A 22,763-nucleotide genomic window follows, 5' to 3' on the forward strand; every position below is an offset into this window, starting at 1 on the left:
ATTTGAATTAAATTGAACTGGTTTTCATCAGGACTGCAGAGGATTGTGGTTCAGCAAAGATATGCCATTGGGAAAGAAACAGTTCAGATGCTGGTTAGTATTGGTTTTGAATGCTTTAAAGTGTTTTCCATTGGGGAGTTTCTGAAATAAGTGACATCCAGGTGAAGGGATTTGCAGAACTTTTGGAGTTTCTAGACTGATGAAGCTCAGCAAGGAATGAGAAAGAGAAAAGAGAGAAAGAGAAAGATGACTTTCTGAGCGCACTCAATGATATGCTGCAGCTGGTTTCTGGACTGTGCATTAGTGGAGCCTAAAATGTAATTAAGCTTTTGATTAAGACATACCTGCGTTTCTGTACTTTCTTTGTAATAGTAGAATCCTGCATCTGAAATGAATTTGCAGGATTCCACTGCATTGACCAGTTTCTTAATGACTAATGAGGAGGGTGCAAGAGGATGCTTCCTGAAGTACATTATAATTTCCACATCTTGGTGGTGTTGAGATCCAGGTTGTTTAAGGCACAGACACACTAAATTAGGAATATCTGGGAAAGTTCACTATTGGCTCACTCTAGGCCTAATTCTAAAACTAAAAATATATTTCTTTAACTTCACTTGGGATTCTCTGAACCTATGTAGACCCAGAACTAATGTATGCATCTGGTGTCTACAAAAAAAGCTACAGTTCAGAATTACAAAATAACTCTATTTAATACCAAACATAGTTTGGAATCTGGAGGGTTCCCTACACCCTGGAACATAACATTGTTTTAGTGTGGATGCAAAAGATGCAAAATATTTGAAATTACCCACAAACCACGGGCATACGGGTGAAATTTAGAAAACCTGCTGAGCTTTTTTTTAGAGTACAGACATCCATTGGGATTTTATACCATGTAAATGTCCTTAAACAGAGATATGGACGCAGAATAACGTTATTGTGAACAGCTACACATAAGCAGAGTTGTTGTATTGTTATAGGCCATTTTAATTAACATAATTTAGGGTCCAATACGGTCAAGCATATTTGGTCACAATTCCCATATTTTCACGCGCGAGTTCGAATCTTCGCGGTTACGAGAACTCGCGTCACCATGGAAGCAGTTGGTTTGTGACGTTTTGATTCCAGACGCCAGGGTGTCGAGGCGATGAGCTATGGTCTGAGAAGAAAATTCCGAGCAAGTCTATGTGTTTACATATACCCAACTTTCAAGATCGTACTGGAATTCAAAAGAGGAAAGTGCTTTTTAATTCTTGTTCTTGTTGGAGAACACAGTCTTTGTAAATATTCTAATTGTCAACAATACTGGACAGTGTTGCTTGAACTGTAACGTTACTGCGATTGCGATTGCTAACCTAGGTTAACTAGCTTAGCTAGGATTCTTTCCAAGTTGGGCTCCTGACAAACTGACTTGGTGATATAGCACCTATCCAACACGCTGCTGAAATGCGCTAGCTAGCCAACTGGCTATATTGCTTTTCCAGTCAGTGATTGGATCAATGATGATTTATGCGCTAATATCGCCGGAGTTACACGAACAACTCCTTGATCACGAGAACTACCAGAACCGAACAAATGGGGTAGAAGAGCTGAAGAACATTATTTCAGAGCTGGACTTGAAAACCGTTTCCTCTGACAGTATTGTGGAATTCATCAATTTTTTACGTAGACTTCTGACTGATACAAACTTCAAAGTCTTGTATGGCACTTTACAGGTTATCAGCCTCCTGGTTCAAAAGCTGGACTATGCCGTGGACAGACATTATAAACAGATTGTATGTGTGGCCCTCAAAACTTTGGGGGACGCACGGACTGTTCCCCGGAATGAGTACATGAATATTTTTCGTCACCTCATGAGGATTGTAGGTCCACAGAAAGTTTTGGAACTTGTAATAGGACACCTAAGGCACAAAAATTCCAGAGTCAGGGAAGATGTCATCAACATCATCACAGCTGCTATGCTCACACACCCCAGAAAAGACTTCAATATCCCCAATCTGTGTTCTGTAGTGGCTCCTTATCTTGCAGACAATAAAAAGAGGGTCCGACATGCTGCTCTGGAGCTCTTTGCTGTTTTTGACTACTGTCTTGACACAGGAAAAAAACAGCCACTCATGAAGGCCATTAACAGGTTGGACTTCACTGGAGATGTGGAGGGACTTATGGCTGCAGTACAGGCACGAAGAGCCAGGCATATTCTCCCCCGATTGTCTGCAGATGGTATGGTGGAATACGCACTGGTCATCCCCAAGCCTGGTCAACGGCGAATGCCTCAGTTTGGCTCTGAAGCTGACCTGAACTGGGTTATTAATGGAGGCAGAGTTAACAGTGCACAGAGCCACCACACAGAACCAGATTCGGATCGACTGAGTGGCTATGGCAGCTTTGGTTCTCTTACAGATGACCTCCAGTCACACAAGAGAGTAGTTAGCGCTAGGAAGGCGAAAAACAAGCTACCCTGGGAGAGGTCTTGCCTCCCATGTTCAGTAAACAAGCAGCCTTGCAGTGCATCAAATGCAAAGTTATCTGATAAGGTGGGTGATTACCTCATGAAGTTAATTTTACATGCACACACAGAATTACAAAAAAGGAAAAATAAGGTTAAAAATGAGAGAATGTACTATTTTGAATGAAGCTCCAAACTCCAAACTAAATTGCAGTTGAATAAAACAACCTAACCTAAACTTTGTATTCTTTTAGACAGGATTAATGTACTGTCAGGTGTTTTAGCTTCAAACTGAAGTCTTCACCATATCCAGATTCCCCCCTGATTTAACAGACTGGTCAGAGAGTAGGACCTAACAAATAGAAATAGAAAGGATTCACTAGAGAGGGTCGGTTGTCAGAGAAAAGAGAGACAGTGTGCTGATCTGGTTACAACCTCCCACGAAGCAGAAAGGGACCAGTGGGTTAAAAGGGTATGACATATCTTGTTCACCTGAAAGTAATTCATGACACATGTGCTGACCCCAAAACTCTTTGGTAAACTGCACAACATGGGGCATTATAGTAGATATAACAGGGAAGATAAAAACACTTTTAAAATCGCAGACACAGATTTAATCAAACGCCTAATGTTCCAAGCATTAGTGCAAGATGTTTAAAATATATTTTACATACAGCTAATTGGTAAAGCTAGGTATCTATCTTAGATTAATTTTCTTGCATGGTGTAGCTAACATTATAACATTGACTCACACTAAAATGATCTTTAAAATATCTACAAAGTGTTTGTAACACTACATGTTTCTTGGCAACATATCTACAACTTTTAGTTTCCATTGTTAGAAAGGTTGTCTGTTGTTTGGCGTTAAGAGCTAATTTATCATATTCCCAAAGCAGACATTGTGATAAAGGTCTCACTGTTCCCTGTGCCTGCATGTGAAGTTTGTCTTAATTAAGATGTTGAAACCTTAGGGAACTGTTTCTTCCTTGCCACTGAAAATCACCTTGCGTGTTTACTTCAAGCTCAGCGAGGCAATGGCATCCTGTTGACTTATTTCTCTTTTGTAAGCATGCAAACAGTAAAAAGGTGGGGTTTTGTGCAAAACATATGTAACTGTTTTTAATAATCTGGGGTCAGTGTGTGCTTTTCTAGAGTTGTTTCACAAGCATTTTAGTGAAAAATATATTCAAACTGAATTCCATCCAATCTATCTCTCTAATGTCTCTAATAATAGGGCCGTGTGGTTTTGCTTATGGAAACCAGGCAGTTAGACAGTGTGTTGAATGTTTAATGAAGGGAGAAGATTATGAAGTCTTGGGTAATGTTATCACTGTGGAATTAGACACCCATCTTGTTTTTATACCTCTTGGTGAAAAAAAATGACCCCTGAGAAGTTCTGATCAAAGGAATCTAGAAATTTTATAGAGAAAATGTAAGATATAACCAAAGATGAAAGTTACAGCCTTACATTTCTTACATTACTGCCCTTCTGCAGAACTGAACTGTTTTGCCTAATGTGTAAGTTTTGAGTCACTTCATTTTTATAACATGACCCCCATTATTTTTCATGTTGAACTGTTTCAGTACTATTTTCATTGTAATTTAGTTGCATAAAATTGCTCAATGTCCTGTACATTTTTGCTAAGACAGCATTGTGTACTGAGCTACAACAGAACAGATGTCCATTTTAAAAAAAGGAATATCATGGTTAGCTACATGCTTACTTATAAATGTTCAATAATAAGGGACTGTTTTTTGTTGTTGCTGCTTTAGTTTAGTGTGGAAGATCTCACTACCTCCTTGAGGCTGAATCAGGAAACCTGTGGCACAAACTCTGGTAAGTAAATGTCTCTGTTTTCTCTCTGTGTCCTCTATTTTAGATTTGTCCTATTTTCTTACTAGGTTTTCAACATACAACCTATAAATACATGTTGATTTGTATTCCCATGTCTCTTGTGTCTCTTTTACTGTTTCTGCCTTTACTCATGCTTTCATTTTCACACCTGAAATTAGCAGCTAATTATCTAATTATCTACCTAATTAGTGTGTGTGTGTGTTAATTTATCTGGACATTTGTCCTTGAACATGCCACCCAGACTTGTAACATGTAGGTCAAGACATGAAATGAAAATGTTAACTCATTGTTTAGTTTTAAATGTGTATGAGTACATGGAATACATTGAAGTGGGTTTCTATCAGTATTCGGACTGCTGCTATTAATATGGGCGTTCTTCAGTACTTTTCAATATTCCTGTACTTTATGGAAAAAAAAATTGGCATCATGAAAAATATCCTAAAATCCACACCGAAGCATTAACACAATGTAGCAGTGTGTGGATTATGAAACATGGGAGTAGTATTTATTAGAAACACTAGAGGAAGTCTGAATTTGAGTGTATTTCATGCTCCAGTACTAATGTTAGCAGTGATATGTTTGTAGATGACTGAGTAGAGCACACTAGAGTGGGCACCATGACCACCCACATGCAGGGTGGGTTTACGGTGAAACACATTATTTGTTGGGCAGTTTTGTTTAGCCTAGGATGATAATGCTTCCTACCATTGATATAGAAGCTTAGTATAATACTGGCTATACATGTATATTGATTATAGTTGTCACTTTGTCATTATTTTAACCCCCCCGCCCCAACAAACAAACAAAACATTGTCATGTTGCTTTGCTGGCTTCTGATACCACATCTAGATGGCTGCAAACGCAATCATCTATATAACATAGCTTCTTTAATATGCTGGGTGAAACAAGGCCAGTGTTGAGCTCTGGTGTGCTGCAGCGGTCTGTGTGATGTAAGGAATTTGTGATTTTTACCAAGTCCTATTTTAGTTGGCATTGACAATATAAGACTGCAGGCAAGACTAGACTTGAATCTTTTATTGCAGTCTGTTGATAAAAGATCCCACCTGCACTGTTCAAATCCAAGAAGAGCCTACAGAGGTCTCCTGTAAACAATGTAACCATATGATTAAGTTTTCTTAAAATTATGTTAAAGTCTTTAGTTATAAAATCTAAATTGCTATTGCTCACTTTTTGTTTACCGCTTAGTTGTTTTTTGGTATGCATTTGTAGTCTGATGTGTGCCTATTAGTTACATATGCTGAGCTGATGCTTCAAATTGTCCTCAAGTTTCCTGTTTCTGTTTCATTCTCCAGATTCAGTAGAGCCTTTCCAGCCCGATGCTCCAGGATGGAAAAGAGAGACAGTGGGTAGGCTTTGTCGAAGCGGTAGCCTTGGTGCGGACCCAGATATTTTAAAAGCAGCTAATCTCAGTGATTCTGACAGAGGTGACTTGTTGATGTTGATTTTACTTTATTTATATATACAAAATGTAGAAAATAGCACATTTGCATAATTTTTGCAATAGATTTGTTTTGTTGTAAAATATTGCTAAATAGAATAATTGGAATCAAGGCATCACTTGACCATAAACTTCACTCACTGAGTGTCAAATGAAAGGAGCTACTGAACATTATTTGCTGCCAAATGAATAGTCATGGAAGATTCTCTTGAGAATAGATGCTCTTTTCCATACAGGTTTGCCCAAAGCCAGCCGCTTGCTGTCTGGTAACCCCAGTGTAGAGCGCACCTTTTCAGTTCCTTCCAATCCAACCCCCCCCGGGTCTTTTCTGCTGCCCTCCTACCCTCTGGCCACTCTTCCGGGAGTGCAGCTGACTCCCACCCTGCCTCGTAGGTGCCATGCAAACTCCTCACTGTCCATGTCCAATACATGGCCCAACAAGCGGGATACGATCCCTCGTCACAGGGACCCCAGCTCATGGGGGGATAAAACAGGTGAGGGCATAGCTACATTGCTTAGAAAATGTGTCTTTGTTCAGTGGGAAACTGCCAAAGCATTTTTGGCTCTTCAGTATTTAGCAGTGTCAGAATTAAAAATGAATCATACTGAAATATCAAATTGTATTGAAATGTAAGATTTCAGGATTCAGTTAAAAAAAAAATAAAAAAGAAACTGAATCATTGTTGGGTCACACATTTACATGAGCTCTAGTTAATCTGGAATGGATGTCTTGCTTTCAGTTATTCTTCGTTCGATAATACTTTATTGCACTGCCGTTAATTAAGCTTTGGAAAGATACATATGAGATGATGTCCCTTTTTGGTCTAGTTTGAATCATGTTTCAGTGGCACTTTCAGGGCTTTATCTCTTTTTTAGATAGAAAAACATCAGCGGTGTACTTTGTGCTGAGGCAATGAAATGTTATAGTAACTTTTCTGCTAATGATTTCTGATGGGTTGCCTTATTTTACAGGCTTAGATGGCACTGTTAAATTTACATACTTGATGGCTTTGTATTCGGTTACCCTGTATATTGAAGTGAATACATTGCCCATCACACTCCCTGCAGGTGAAGTTGGATCCAACAGGTGTTCCCCACTGCCTGCGCGTACTTTGTGGGCGAGCACCATCTCATCACCATCTCATCATCCACCCACCTCCCCGGTCATACGGCAATCCGTGCAGGATACCTTGCAGCAAGAGCTGCCTGATAGGAATTCCCACCAAGATGAGGAGCCAGTGGACAGGGAGGAGGTCAGTAGTGAAATGTGTTGCGTATACATAGGTGGAGTTCCCCAGTTTCTTGTTTCAGATGCAGTAACTTAACTGATACTGCAACACTTTTTTTTTTGTTGCTGCCTGCAAATGTTTTACTTTGGAACCATTAAATACTTGGTGACCAGAAAAATAGAAAAGCCTGGATTTTAGTGCATTAACTCATGTTTGATTCTAATAAAAGCTGGCAAATATTATGGCAGTCACATAATAATGCTGCTTTAGCATCCCTGTGTTAAAGCTGAACATGATGGCATCATGTTTTACTTAGCTGCCCTTCAGCAGTGATTTCTGTGATGATTCCTTCTGATAGTTCATTTGAGTTTATCTCAGTTGTTCAGTGAGGATGATATCAGGAAGTGGTGGTGGAGGTGGCGGCCAGGTCATTAATAATTTTTCACCTGAATGTTCTTCCAAACACATCTGGATGATTCTCACACTATATGCATACAGTAGTATTGCTTTATGTACTTGAACTTGACCGATAAACCAAACAGTTTGCATTTTCATTTGCATTTCTGTCAAATGCATTTGGGTTGATAGACTCTGGTTATGTTGCAGATGATGAACTCCCTTCGCTACTTGCGTAATAATGTGGCTAAGAAGCGAGCCAAGGTAAGCGCGAGTGGCTCTGACCCAGAACCCAACAGCCCAGACTCTGCTGTGAAGCTGGAGCCGAGTACAGACTCCCCCTCTCACACCTCACCATCTTTGACCAGCCCTCTGAGCGAGAGCAGCCTGTCCAGCCTCTATTCACCCCCAACTTCCACCATCACCAATGGCACCAAGATCAGGTAGATGACTGGTCTTGCTCTTATATACATATATGAATGAATCTATGATAATGGTTCAGCATTGAGTTAATCACCCATTCACTTAGAATTGGAAGTCTTCCTGCTTTAAGGAGTATTTTTGTTCTCCATTACTGGATTCATTTTATTTCCTTTATGAGGGAAGCAGGCCAACAAGCTGATTGTTTGGTAGCAAAGTCAAGCAATGAACAGCAATCACATACAGCAACACCAATTTTGAAAAGTTTGTAAATCCTTTATTTTATGCTGTGCATTGTGCTGGAATTTGATATGCACTCAAATAAATGTCATGTTGCTGAAATCATTGCAGCCCTAGGGACTCAGCAGCAAAAACTATTGCTAGAGTACCATCAGGAAGACAGAAAACTTCTTCCTCCATGGAAGCAGGTCCTCAAGGTGTGTGTACTTTCACTATTTCTTTTAGCCCAGTGACTACACCCCACAAAATGGTTTTATACCACATATATGTGGAGGAGTTAAGTCAGAATGCATTTACAGATTTGAATGTGAATTGCATTGCAGATGTCCAACAGCAAGAAAAGGTTCTTTCTGATTTGAGCGTAAACGTAGTAGGTCAGAGAGTAGCATACTGTAATGGACCAGCAGAGAAAGCAATGTCGCCTCCACAAACCAGGCCTGCTGGTCGAGAGCCTCTCCGTGCCCTCAGGCCTGTCAAAGGTGAGCTCACTCTTGCTCTCCTGGAAATGATCTTAAGTCAGATGAAACATTGCTAAAACAACAACAACAAAAACCTAACCCTATATTACATGAGTAAAAATTGCTTTGGAAGCTCTATGCTACAAATAATTAGTCCCCTGCCCATCGCTATGCCTGTACCCAGAGACATGTTTTTTCTGCCTCATAAAGCAACCAGTATAAATTCAGCTGTTGTATTTGGAGTTATTACATTTTTCATGAAGATGTATAGGTCGGCATGTATTGTGTTTTTCAGGATCTCAAATGCATAGCATTCAGGACATGTCGGAGGGAGTAGTTGGCAGAGGTTGGAATTTATCTGTTTTTTGTGCTATCTTTGTGATATCTAATCACATTTTGAGTAAGAACTTGATAGTTGGTAACAAGGATGCCAATTACAGGGTGAAAATGTAAACTGTTTACTGTGATTGTAATGCAGCTGCCTTCACTTTTGACTGGTGTGTTTCTCCATATGTGAAGTACACAGAGGTTGATGTGGCTTTGCCTTTTTATCACCATGACAGGAGTTTTTGGCTTCACTGGTGCTCCCTGCTACCCTGGAGTGACTCTGTCCCCAGAACAGGAGGAGTTGGTAAGAAAACCCCCCAGGGAGCCACTGATTGGGGTGTATGGCCATGCTGTTTCAGCTGGCCATATGGATTCGGAAGAAAGCACTGAGCCAGAAAAAGCAGCGGTGAGACAATGTTTATTTTGTTTTATTGAACAATCTGCTAATATTTATTGATTCCCTTTACTTTAATTTTTCCTAACTTCAGCAGTGGTTTTTGAATGTGTTGTTGATATGGAATGATTTTGTTGCCAGTTTGACAGTAAAATTTTGATAAAATAAAGATTTGATAAGATTTTAATGCAAATTGACTCCTACGTTGCATAATTTCAGTCTGGTCCTCCAGGTTCTGATTGACAGTCTTGAATAGAGATGCTATGTGGTTATTCATGTATGTGTATTTGTAGGAGAGGGTAAAGCTGTCTAGGTTTGCAAGGGATAAGATGCATCAACATCGTCTGGAGCAGCAAGAAGTTCCGCCTATACAGGGGGAGTGGCAGAACATGCAACGATTGAAGCAGAACTTTAGACACATAGCATGTGACGTGGGCTCAGACGACGCGGCATCTCTGAAAGGTAACGGTTGACCTCAATGAATGCTCCTCCTCGTGCTTACTGAGACTCATGGAAGCTCTGTATTCACCATAGCCTGTTAATCTCCTTCCCATCAGATTTGCAGCTCAACGGTAGTGTTCTAGCATCCACGAAGGCTGAACTCCTGGATGATTTGCCCTCGAGCCCCAACAGCACACACACACCCAGAAGCCTGGTCAAAAGTTTGAGTCCCCCCATTCATCCCAGCCCTCCCACGGCTCCTTCCAGACGCATGCTGCCACGACGCCAACAAGCCCCCAGTCTGAACAGAGCATGTCCACCCCTTTCAAACTGCTCTGGTGAGTGTCACCTGTTATTCTGCGCTTAATGCATGGTCACTGCTCTTGAGTAAATAGATTTGCTCTAAACACTGTATCACACAATTGTGTTTTAAAGGCCCTGCACAGTTGTTTTTTTAAAAATGCAAAAAAAACCAAAAAAAGCAAACATATATATTTCAAAGAATGTTAAATATTCCAGTCACCTTCCTACTATCATTTTTTTTAACCATAAAACGACATTGAAAAGAGTGTTGTCCTTTTACCATTCTGCTGTTTGGGCGTGGACCTCAAACAGCAGAATGGTAATTTCAAATAGTGTTGGTGTATCATAACGTTATAAAAAATACATTTGTGGACCCAAATTGCACAAAATTAGCAAACGTTTGCATGTACTAACGTTTTGCTGTATTTTCCATTACTTGCTACGGAATTGAATAAAGTGTCGAATGAAAACAATGACTGTTAATTAATATCAAAGACTTACTAACTTATCAATATTACCTCCAGTAAGTGTGGGGAAAGGTGTTGTGTTTCAGTTATAGTCGGCAGACAAATCTAGAGCTGTATTGAGCTCAGTTTGCAAATTATTTCACAGTAAAATGCTTGCTACAAACTCTTGTATTGGGTGTCACTTAGACCCCAGAAAGAAATTTGAGCAACCTTGATTTGGTCTTGTTTTCTGGAATAAAATGTAGAGTAACCCTTTTCCCGTTTGTATACAAAAACTGAGCATTTGTATGTACATGTCATCTCTGTTCCTTGAGAAGAGCTATGTGCAGTGATTGAAGTGTAGTAGGGTCAGTTGATTTCACAGTTCATGTATATGCAATATTACATAGCTTAGGATTCACTATAGTCAACTAGTGTTATCTGTGACATCAAAGATAGCACCACATAAAGTGTAAGTCCTAAATAGAAGTTAGGCGGTATACAAAAAATAAAACAATTAGAGGTTGTTTTATGCACTCTACAATGCCCAGTAACTACTGAACTGAAGCAGAAGTATGAAGATAATCACATACTTCCAGCTAATACAACACTTTGAGTAAGGAGAAAAAATACTGTGCAAGGCCATTAAATGTAGTTGGCCATCTTGAATAATGTTATGTTTTGCAGTCAAGTTGATTTGTAACAAATTGAACTGGTAGCCCTAAAATAAGTAGCCAGTTTGTTTGTGGTGCGGTATTCCTCTTTAGATGAACTCACACCAGGAACCCCCAGGAAGAATCCCCATGAGCAGCTGGCTTTGCGGCCGTTTTCTAAACCGGACCTTGCTCTCACTCAGAGCTTCAGACTGCTTAGCTCTGATGACTGGTAAATCTCATACCTGTAAAATTATGAAGCATTTGGCTAGGGTCAAGTAAAACAGTTTAGTAATTTATGATTTTCTGCATATATGATACATATGCTTAGAAATTAGTAAAGTGATTTTATTGCTATCACTTTTTTCCTTATGTCCCCTCTTTCATAACCTTTTTTCAGTTATGATAGCCTACTTTTACAGTTTGTGTTTGTCCAATATTTTCATACAGGGAGAAGAAGATTGATGGCCTGATACTCATGCGTAGTTTAGCACGGTATCACTCTGATGTGCTTAGTAGTAGGCTTCATGATGTCTGCCTTGTTCTTAATCAAGAGGTAAGTGACTATATCTGCTCACTATTGCGTCTGACTCCTTGTAACTTCCTGTGAATCTGTCTGATTCCTAAAATGAACCTATAATACCATTTAATTTTTTGTCATACACCATCAGCATATGTTATTGAGACATTGCTGCCAAAAACTACACAGATCTTTCAGTAAAGTTAGTATAATGCTTGAAATTATTATAAAAACAATTTTCATCTAACGGCATTTTAGATGCCATATTTAACTAATAATGAGTGATGAAGCCATTTCTTGGCATAACACAAGCTGGAATGTCTTCCTTCCCCCAGGTTCAGAACCTACGCTCTGGAGTGTCACGCGTGGCGGTGGTGACCTTGGGAGAGTTGTACTCTGGCCTGCAGAAAGGTATGGACCAGGAGGTGAAAGCTACAGCCAAGGTCCTCCTCCACAAAGCAGGAGAGTCCAATGCTTTTATTAGGCAGGATGTGGACACAGCCCTGGACTGCATGGTGCAGAACTGCACCCCCACCCGAAGCATGAACGCTCTTCTCGCTGGAGGACTCGGGTCAGTTAACTTGCAGCTAGCTTTCAGCTATAGCTTTCATCTAGCTGCAGCAGTCAAGAGGCCAACAAATGAGAGCGCTTTGGCTGCTGTTTGCTATTATTTTCACTTATCCTTTGGTGTTTCGAAATGTTTTTTGGCATTGGACAGTATTTTTGTTGATTTATCCTCTTAAAGATTTTTTTAAAGCCATCAAATAGAATAGGATAATTTGATTATGCCTTTAGTTCATAGATAAGAGTATTAAGTTACTTTAAAGATGAAAGAGTTAAACATTGCACTGTATACATTGACTAGATTACTACATATTTGTTATTATGTCATTCTTTTTTGAGTGCCTTTTAAATATTTCCTTCTCTTTTCTCGTTTGTGTTCTCCTCAAAAGTCATTTGAATGCTGTAGTAAGAAAGTGCACTTCTCAGCATTTGGCTACTCTGATAGAGAAGATTGGTGCTGACCACTTATTGTCTGGGACAAAAGATGTGACTGATCGAATTCTACCTGCAGTCTCCAAGTTGGCGCAAGACTCTTCCCAAGAAACCAGGTTGGTACCAGGATCAGAAGGAAAACTATCAAAGCTTTTCACATGCCCAGATAGTAATCTTTTGGCTTATTCTTTTAGTCTCCCAACTATGACACTCTGAAGTCAGCAAATGCAGCTAAATTGTAGAGTAATAGAAGTTTTTTAGACACAGAGTGTCTTGGCAACTGGAATTGTGTCCTGGTAAAATAAATATACTAATAAATATTGGACTCTGCTTAATTGTAGTAAATGTAGTAGACTGGTACAATTTGTTGCTGTGCTGTGAGTCACCCTTAAGTTCCTCCCTCATGGTTCTCTCATGGGAACGGGGCTGTTATTTGTCTCAGGTACTTTGGTCGCCGCATGCTACTGTTCCTGTCGTCTCATCACGACTTTGATAAGATGGTGGAAAAGTACATCCCTACCAAAGACCTGGCCACCATCAGGGCCACTGTCCTCACTCTGAAATCCAAGGTGACAATTCAGCACAGTGTCTATTTGTATATATGATTAGGATTTTTAATTCCATTCAGCCACTATGCTGTAAGCTTACTCACTAAACAAATCTTATTCACTAAACTTATTCACAGTATTAGTGAAACCCATCTCAGAGCAGACAAGGTAGACAAATGTTTTAAACAAATACTAAAGTACAGAGCAGTGCAAGGCACCACACATTGTACACAGCAGTATGTATATACAACAAATATATTAAGCCAAAATCATATATTAAAGATGTCAGTGTACAAAAAGATGAGGCAATACAGTTGTCTCCTAGTAAATAGTTTGTGATCTCCCATTATAATAGTTCAAATATTGTATTTACAGTAAGGTATAGATATTGCACAGTGCAGTCCCAGACCCAGTAGTTAGAAACAAAGTATGAAAGAACATTTGGTCTTCATTATCTGGAGAGTCATCACCCAGTGATGCTGATGTGGATTTAGGTCCCGGGTGAGAAGCCTCAGGATACCCCTTCAGCTCGAGGCAGGCGCTATATCCCTTGCGGTGGAATGAGGCATGCCTCCTCTCTAAACCGTCAACCTCAGATTGTCAGCAGGTGAATTTTTAAACAATCAAAGCAAAAAACATGAGTTCTTATTGAAACTGCTTTAATCTTTCTAATTTTTGATGGTGATTATCTTGTTGTTGTTTTAAATTTATTGTAACCACATTCAATTTCTTTTTATTACAATAAACCAATCCTTACATTTTCTCTCTTGTTGTGTGTGTTCAGCAAAGACGCCAGCAAGCACAGGTCCACAGCATTGCAGACAAGACCGGATCCATAATGCACCACGCCCCCTAGCGGGCACGCAGGCATCCCCAGACGGGCATACTCAAATAAATTACTTGATAAAATCGAATATTCTTAAAGTACAGTACATTTACCAAGGTGGATCTTGTTGATAAAGTTGCAGGTAAATATACAATATACACAGTGTCTAGTCTTTTATGGATGTGTATACAGAAAAATTCTACAGTTGCTGATTTATGTACATTCTACAGTTATAATTACATTTGTAAAGAAACAAAGTTTCAGGAAGCCATAAGGGCCATGTTTTGAGTCAAGATATACCAGAAATTACATAATTACTTCAAGCAAATGCCAGAGAGTAATCCCATTTGAATAGGATCTCGTATATGGGATAGTTACCAAATGCAGTCATTTTAATTGATTGAAATCATTGTAGACTGAGAACATGCTTCTGTCATAAATAAATATAGAATTAATGAGAAATGTTGTTACTTGCTACATAGAAGGATGTGAAAAGTAGTTATAGTTAAAAATAATAATTATTTAATTAAACCATGCATGTTCCATGTTCTTTATGTTTCTAATTTTCTGCCTCATGAGGTCCTGAGGAGTTCGAGGTTACAGAGCACTTAGTGGTTGATTTTTCTTTTCTTTTTATCATTTTTAAAACTTTCTTTTCTTTTTAAAGAGCTGGTTAGGGAGCTGGTTAGGGGCCCAGCATTGCTGGATTGTGCTGTTTCCCAACCTTCCAATATCCACAAGAGCCTAAAAGAGTTTGTGAAGAACCTCCCAATCCCCTGAGATCTGCCACCCAGATTTCCAGACCAAAACAAACCCCATCTGACAAAAACATGGATTTTACTTGAAGATGGAGATGTTGTTGCATTTTTTACCTTGCCTGCACTTTAAATTAAAAAGTGAGACAATGAAAGTCAAACTTTTTAATGTTTTGAATTAGCAGAAAGCTAAATCCTTAAAGATTTTAACTAATGGTATCAGGTTCAACACTCCTAGGAGCACTACTCTTTTTGCACTTTGAAATACTAACACTATCATTATAACTGTTGTCATGGTGACTATAAATATATATTGTTCTATGACTGTTGTTGCTTCCTGTTGACATATCCTGAGGTAATCGTGCAGAATGTAATTTGTCGCATGCACAAGGAACAAGGATGTATATTTTGTTGTTTGGTATGCGTAACGAGACTTTTCAATGGGGAGTCTTAAATGGTTGTTTTAAAATTAAAAATGTTATAATTTACAAAATTACTTTTGTACTGTATAGCTAATAAGTGTAATGGCACAGTATTAGCTTATTATATGCTGTATGATGTTGCAGTATGTAATGTACATTTTGCGCATAGATGAACAATCTTTTAATGAGTTACTAACTGATTGATTATGGCCTATGTTATAAGTGGGACCTGTCCTAGTCTTTTGCATGACCACATTTATTGGTGGAGTAAAAATAATTTGTACTTTAGTCAAATTAGTCAGATATATTTTCTTGCACAGATGCCTGAATAACTTTGGATGTAAAACAGCTGTATTTTTGGTGAATGGTAACAAGCAAAACACTTGATGAAAGCTATCATCAGACTAACAGATGCGTTTATAGTAAACAATTAAATTCATGCCCGGAGGTGTAATTCTCATTCTGTATAGTGCCAGTCTTAGCTATTTCCATATGTAATGTTAACTTATATGGAACATGTTTCTCAAGATGGTGTAAGACAGAGATTGATCTATATAATAAAGTTTTTATTTATGTAAACACTAGGGATTTCATGTTTAATACATATATGATTGATTTATTATTTTGGGACATTTTGAACAGAGGTCCTTCATTACTGTGCAACCAAAATGCTTATGAAGTTCTAGAAGGTGGACCTTGTTTATATTAGAACATTTAGAGGTATAAAACATGACATTTATTCTATGGGGTTTTAAAGTTCTGACACTAGATCAGTTTTTTTTGTTTGTTTTTTTCTTTGAGTTTCCTAACTTCATTGCTGCCATAGCAACAACTGGCAATGCAAACAGATTAATACAATCTCATTAATACAATGTCCATTACCATTAGAATGCCTTGCAACTAGAAATGACAGATGCTTAATTCTGGTGGTCAGAAGGTGTTCAACAAATCGATGAGCAAGCCTTCTCTTTGTTATTTTAATGTTGATTAATTCTTTCATGACTAATACAATAGACAACTCCTGCAGTAATGTGTGAGAAGGAATGGGGGGTAACAACTGATTATTTTGTACTAAATATTTTAGTGGCTTCATTAATTCATTTACATGTAGCACATCTAGTGTTTGCAGGCTACAGTACCAGTCATTTTCCAAATGGTCATCTCATTCTTGACAAGGATGTCTTTGGTTTTGTCTTGTCTGTAGATTAGTGGAGGATACTTAAAAAAGAAGTTGGTTTCTGCATCATCCTGGAGAATTATGAAGTTGTTTAAGTATTATACTAGCCACATTTTTATTTGTAGGATGATGAGTGAGAACCAAAGGAATTCTTGCCTTGACAGCAGATTTTTTGGGTCAGTTCTCTGAACATGTAAAACAAGCAAAATCATCATCTATGACTTCCCTAGGAAATCCAGAGTCAAGAAAATATTCACACATTTCCATACTTTTCTGGAGGATGTCTTCATTTTCACCCCAAAATGCAAAAAGTTTTACTATAAGTGTGAGAGTTTGTTGCTTTATATTGGATGATAGTATTTATACTGGACATTGTTTCAATTAGGCTAAGTCTGCAATCAAAAATCCATCTTCATGCTAATACTCCAGGTATATTCCAGAGATGGATGGAACTTGGAGAAGGAAGAAAAAAAACAGTTGGAGCTCTTCAACTGTTAAGGAAGCGATACCAAAAAATGTTATCAGTCTATCTTATCAATTCTGTGGGTACAAATTCAATAAAATGTTTTAAAAAATGTTTCTCAACAAATCCATCAGAGGTTTGTACACAAGGGTGCCATTTTAGAATCCCTACTTACTTTTCTTAACTTAAATTCTTAGACAAACATAAGTTTAGAGTTAAGGAATTATCTATGGGACGATTCTTGCCAGATCTTGTAGAAAATGTTGTCTTTAACATATATGGATATATACATACACATACGTGTGTGAGAGATTCTATGGAGTAACTGCAATGTACTCTGGTTAAAGATGAAGCGGTAGTAAGTGCTTGCGCAATACATGCGCGAGTTATTGCTCATAAACGCAAAGACGCTTGCCTCATTTAACTCGGAAGAGGTTGCCTACATACTTGCACGCTACATTCGATAACATTGTAGGTTGGCTAATGTTAACCGTTAGTGGCTGAGCTATCAAAGAAGGTAGGTAGCATTACCGTAGTTTGTCTGCACGTTATCCTGTGTTCGTGGTTGTCTGGTACAGCACAGGAGCTAGAATGTTCTTTTTAAAGTAAAACAAGAGTTCAGGATTGGACGTCTGCAGTTTTTCTCTACTAGCTTAGCGTTAGCTCTCTGGGTAATTTAGCCAGCCAGCGAGTCAGTATAGTTGGCTAGAAAATATCTGGAGTTAGTCTAGATGTTACAACCTAACGTGTAATCAGTTAGCAAATGAGTGTTTGCTGGCTTTGATCTGACTGCTAACTTAAAAAAAAACCGATGTCAAACTCCGAAGTCTGCCGAGTATATGTTAAAGCCAACAGCACAGTCAGTATCCGGCCTCTGATTGCAATGCCTATTTATAATATCAACCCAGCTAACATAAAATTAGCTAGCTAGCACAATTAACTGTCATGGCGTGTCCAAGATATTCTAGCTACTAAGTTCACAGGATGAGCTTACTGCACTGAACAGAACGTGGCCTCTTTACATACTCTCATGATAAAATGAACAATACAAATCAAAGGACCTTGTTTCAAACATGGGGCACAAGTATTCCCAAGACAACTATTCTTAATAAAGATGTAAGGGAAAAGGCGCCGCGTCGGCGTAAAGGAAGTACGAACGATTCACAAGCAAAGAATACAAGGCAAAATGAGAACGCCGCATCTTCTCGTGGCTCCCTTTGGCGTGAGATTGGTCAAGGAACTGCAGCCAATCAGTCGAGGCAGTCACCTAATGACGACCAGGAGCTGGATGATGACTTGATACTGGTAGCTGTTTATGAGGCGGAAAAGTCTCTGGAAGACTGCGGCCAAAGTGGTGATTTAACAACTGATGCCATAGGGCTAAGGGATTCTACCGAAACTTACGCGGATCTTCCCGGCTATGACAGCTCCTCAGGAAAGGTTTGGATCTATCCTACGAACTTCCCTATCAGGGACTATCAGCTGAAGATATCTGAAGAATGTTTATTCCAAAATACGCTGGTATGCCTGCCCACCGGCCTTGGGAAGACGTTCATAGCCTCTGTTGTCATGTATAACTTCTACCGTTGGTATCCTTCAGGAAAAATAGTCTTTATGGCCCCCACTAAACCGCTTGTAGCCCAGCAGATTGAAGCATGTTACAAAGTGATGGGGATACCACAGCACCACATGGCAGAGTTGACAGGTATGCAGAAATCCTATTTGTCATTGTGTCCATCCCTTGTCCAATGAGGCTGTGGTCCACTGATTTAAGCACATATTCTGTATGACATATTGAGTAATGTACTGCTTTTCATACTGTTTACTAAAAGTAAAAACTTACTAAAAAACAAAACCAACAGTTTGTTCAGACATATTGCACCTTAGAAAATGTTTCAAACAGAACCAGAGTACAAATGTAACTCAAATATTGTATAGTTTAGGAGCAGCACAGATATAAATGTCAAAACAGAAGGCCCTTATATTAAAGTGTTTACAGTACAAAGTTGAAACTGCAATAGTCCATTTCTCTTTTACTACAATGTTGAAGCCTTGCTCACTTGTATTTGTTAAATTGTCAGTATTATTATTTGTCTGGTGGTTACAACTATCCCCATTCTGCTTTGATCCTTTAGGTGGCACTGCAGCACCACAGCGGAGAGAGCTGTGGAGGACCAGGCGGGTGTTCTTTCTTACCCCGCAGGTGATGGTGAATGACCTTTTGCGAAATACATGTCCAGCTCCTGAGGTCAAGTGTGTGGTTATTGATGAGGCGCATAAGGCATCTGGGAATCATGCGTATTGTCAGGTGCTTAGTGATGCTTTTCTTTCGCTTGCTTTGAGTCTTTGGAAGTGTCGTTTTCATGTGTATGAAAGGCCATCTGTTACTACTTTAAATTATGTGCTCAACCTTGTCCTTTAGGTGGTCCGGGAATTATGGAACCAGACAAAACAATTTCGTGTCCTGGCGCTCAGTGCTACACCGGGTGGAGACATGAAGGTGTGTATCGTTAATGTCTCTCCTTTTAAAATGAGGCTCTCAAGGTCAATAACAGTAACAGTATATCGCTACTGTGTAGTATTACTACATAATTCAGTAATTCTTGTTTACTTACTTAATAGGAAGGAACAAGTAAGTTGCCAACATTTAAAATTGACCAATAAAGTGGTAGCCTGTAACTACAAAATGTACCTAATATATGTAGTGTGTAAGTACATGTGTATCAATGACCTAAAAAACCTAGTTAAAAAGTGGTTACCCTGTGCAAGCATACATTGGCCTTAACCTAATAATTTCACTTTTTTGTAAACATTAAGTCTGAGCTCGCTTGATTTATTGAGGTATTTTTGTTAATAACCTCATTTGAATAATAATGTGAATAAACACGATAAATGGGTATTTGTTCTAGATATGCATACATGTATATATAAACAAATAATGCCTGAATTATTTCATTAATCTTATTGTGGAATTTTTTTAAGGTTTCCAGTTGAGCTAGTGCAGCATTTGCACTGGTTTGCTGTATGTGATCAACATGAGTGCCTGATGCCTGTGTGTTTCTGTGTAGGCTGTGCAGCAAGTCATCACCAATCTGCTGATCTCGCACATAGAGCTGCGGTCGGAGGAGAGCCCAGACATTCAAGCCCACTCCCACCAACGCAGTTTGGAAAAGATTGTTGTCCCCCTAGGAGAGTCACTCATGGGATACCACACTCGTTACCTTCAGGTAGGACATGTGACCTCTGAGTGCTCTACCTGTTTATTGATAGCAAATGGAAAGAATAGCTAGCTGGGCTGTGGCCCACTGTAATGGCCTTATATTTTAATACCATGAACCTCTGGAAGTTCTGCAACTAACTGAAGGTGCATGTTCAACTGTAATATATGTCCGACTGTGTGTGCTCAGCCAATACTCTACTCTGTGAAGCTTTTGGGAATTTTCTGAAGCCTGACTAAACACATGAAATGTATGTACATGGTATTGAACTGACTCATAAAACTGTGTTTGATCTTTTTCATGGAGCACATCTTTAGTGTTTGAATGGTTTATTAGAATTAGAACTTACCAACAGAGACTGCATTCAGCTGGGAGGCAGAGGCAGGCTAATACAGTTTCAGAGCATGTGTATTTCTGGAACGACTTTAGATATGCATATATTCACTACATTAATTTCAAGTGTCTTGTTTTAGGTAAATTATATATTAAATACTATGACTTTTTCACTTGCATTTTTGCAAATATATTTTAAAGAGGACATGTATATTGATGTTTTGTAGAGATACTAGGGTTGGGCACATCTGGTTGGAATATATCTGAAATCTGAAAAATACATTCACATGGTAAAGAATTAAAAAGTATAAAGAGTCTAAATTGTCAATACATATAGTGGTTGAATATGTAGAAAATGTTTTACATTGTTAAAAATTAAGGTCAGTGACATGTTGGCACATTAAGTTACAGTTTAGGTCATCTGACATTCTCAAAAAGTATTTTTTAAACAGATTTTAAAATGGATACAGACGTGTGTTTGTGTGTGTGTGTGTGTGTGTGTGTGTGTGTGTGTGTGTATACCAAAATGTCTTTCAGTAGGCTACAGTTGTCCTCTTTTTGTTAACCTTAATATTGTCCATGAGTAGCGATGTATAATGCAACAATTTAGACTGTTTCAACAATTTGGAGGCACATGGTATTTCTTGCTATGTTGAATTCAGTGGACTATGATGAGACTCACCATGACTCCATAATTTTAAAACGCATTGTGTAAATAGAACTAATATAGCATGTTTACATATGGTTTTTATCTAGTGAAGTCTACAATAAAATAATAATTTTAAGTTAGTTTATCTGACATTTCATGTTTTAAGGCTCAGCCTTCAGAATGGCGCATATAAAGAAGGTGTAATTTGTCTTGTTTAAGGTTGTAAGGATGATTGGCGCTGTGAAGCTTTGTGGTTGGCCATAGTATGTCACTCTCCTTCTTTTGGATAGCTGTCTGCAGTATAAATAACATTAATGATAATAATAATAATAATACTACTACTAATAATAATAATAATAATTAATAATAGGTTTGTACTATAAACTTAGCCAAATCTAGAAATCTCAGCTCTGGATCTTACACTGAAATGTACATAAGCTTGTACAATATTTTTATTTATTTTTTTAATTATTATTTTTTAAAATTCATGTCCTAGTTCTGCTGCCGTCTTGTGATGAGCTGTAGAGAGGTTCACATAAGATGACCGTAGTCTCTGTAAAGGGGTCAGCGTGCCCACCGCTTTACTGCGGTCTCCTAATGGAGTCAGCAATGGAAGCAGTCTGTTGCAGGTGCTCTTGTGCTCAATAGGGGCAGGCTTGCTTCCTCACCGTCACTTACCACCCTGCAGAGCTGCAGACACTGCCATGATGCGTTCACGTCCCATTCAGGCAGAAAACAGGAACCCATGCTGCAAAAAGAGAAAAATCAGGCCAAGCCTAATTTTCTTTAGTATCTGTCTACCCTGAACATCAACCTGATGCAACTTGTCAAATCAAGAAACTATTTTAAAATTAGGAAACTGTTTTACCAGGCATGTTGGTTGTTGACTTAATGGTTCTAACAAGTTGTCTTGAGCAACACAACAGCATCCATGCTGGTCACGTGGTGCTTAGACTGTAGCCAGTAGCACTTGAGTACATGCATAGTGTAGGGTTTAAAAAATGTTAATGCACCAGCTAAGCCTATAGTTTTTGGTTACCACCTCACCAGGTGGAGATTAATATAAAAATCCCTAGGCCATCCCTGTGAGTCTTTATTACTGATGTTTTTCAGAGACAGGTATACAGCTATTGGATAATGTATTAGATATACATGCTAGCATTAGTTTTCTTTAGTTATTACCAGACAAAAATAGATTTTGGGGCTGCAGCCTGTGTCTCTCTGAAACTTCTACACCTGTGAACTGGTGATGGTTTAACACAGGCCTTTACTCTTAAGGACCCACAGAACTGAATATCAAAACATGTAAGTGTCTGTAAATGTGTACTCCCTTAAATATGCCCACATACCCACCAAGGGGTAGGCCATGGTCCTTGAATGAGAGGGAACTTATTCAGGATACTTTCAGGAATAACCCCCTCTACAGAGATCCTCTAAGGATTAACCCCTCTTTAGGAGTCCCAGGGACTCCAAGCCTCTGCCTCTTTAATTGAGTAGCTCTGTTTCTATTTTTCTACTTGTCATTGCCTGTTTGTGGTGGTGTCTGTAGATGCTGTGGTCCTATTTAAAAGTTCAGGAATAGAAAATGTCCAATGGCTTAAGGAACAAATTTTCTACACATTAGTCAGTCCAGTGTTTTATTTCTTCATAACTAGATATACACTGATAGCAAACCAGTGTATATCTAGTTATGAAGAAGTACATTTTCTTGATAAATAATGTGTTCCATGCACACCCAAACCCAAAAACACACAAGGTGCAAAATCAGTGCAGTTTTATTTATTTTTAA

At 38.7% G+C, this 22,763-nt stretch overlaps 2 protein-coding genes across 6 annotated transcripts in view; both read left to right on the forward strand.

The window, feature by feature from the left end:
* The first annotated feature begins 1,122 nt into the window (after positions 1-1,122).
* Positions 1,123-15,713, forward strand: LOC118242361 (TOG array regulator of axonemal microtubules protein 1). Of its 3 annotated transcripts, none has more exons than XM_035533127.1 (19): positions 1,123-2,534; positions 4,220-4,283; positions 5,615-5,746; positions 5,997-6,254; positions 6,829-7,013; positions 7,596-7,828; positions 8,157-8,242; positions 8,369-8,524; positions 8,799-8,849; positions 9,067-9,236; positions 9,518-9,686; positions 9,782-10,003; positions 11,182-11,299; positions 11,518-11,623; positions 11,923-12,158; positions 12,541-12,699; positions 13,026-13,152; positions 13,626-13,738; positions 13,916-15,713. In XM_035533127.1, the coding sequence occupies exons 1-19, from the start codon at positions 1,500-1,502 to the stop codon at positions 13,968-13,970; spliced, it is 3,675 nt and encodes a 1,224-aa protein (XP_035389020.1). In that variant the 5' UTR covers positions 1,123-1,499; the 3' UTR covers positions 13,971-15,713. The 3 variants fall into 3 exon arrangements, with proteins under 3 accessions (XP_035389020.1, XP_035389021.1, XP_035389022.1); XM_035533128.1 differs by having other exon boundaries at positions 9,521-9,686; XM_035533129.1 differs by having other exon boundaries at positions 9,530-9,686.
* Positions 15,714-17,218: 1,505 nt separating this feature from the next.
* The window catches only part of fancm (FA complementation group M), a 30,157-nt gene continuing 24,612 nt past the window's right edge, over positions 17,219-22,763 (forward strand). For 2 of the 3 annotated variants that reach the window (XM_035532734.1, XM_035532736.1), the window contains exons 1-4: positions 17,219-18,479; positions 18,910-19,082; positions 19,197-19,274; positions 19,843-20,001. In XM_035532734.1, the coding sequence (XP_035388627.1) occupies positions 17,813-18,479; positions 18,910-19,082; positions 19,197-19,274; positions 19,843-20,001 (1,077 nt within the window). In that variant the 5' untranslated portion in view covers positions 17,219-17,812. Of the gene's footprint in view, positions 18,480-18,909; positions 19,083-19,196; positions 19,275-19,842; positions 20,002-22,763 lie in introns of those variants that run through there. The other variant, XM_035532737.1, reaches the window with a different exon arrangement.

Source organism: Electrophorus electricus, chromosome 13 (assembly GCF_013358815.1).
Source record: "Electrophorus electricus isolate fEleEle1 chromosome 13, fEleEle1.pri, whole genome shotgun sequence".
Taxonomy (NCBI): domain Eukaryota; kingdom Metazoa; phylum Chordata; class Actinopteri; order Gymnotiformes; family Gymnotidae; genus Electrophorus; species Electrophorus electricus.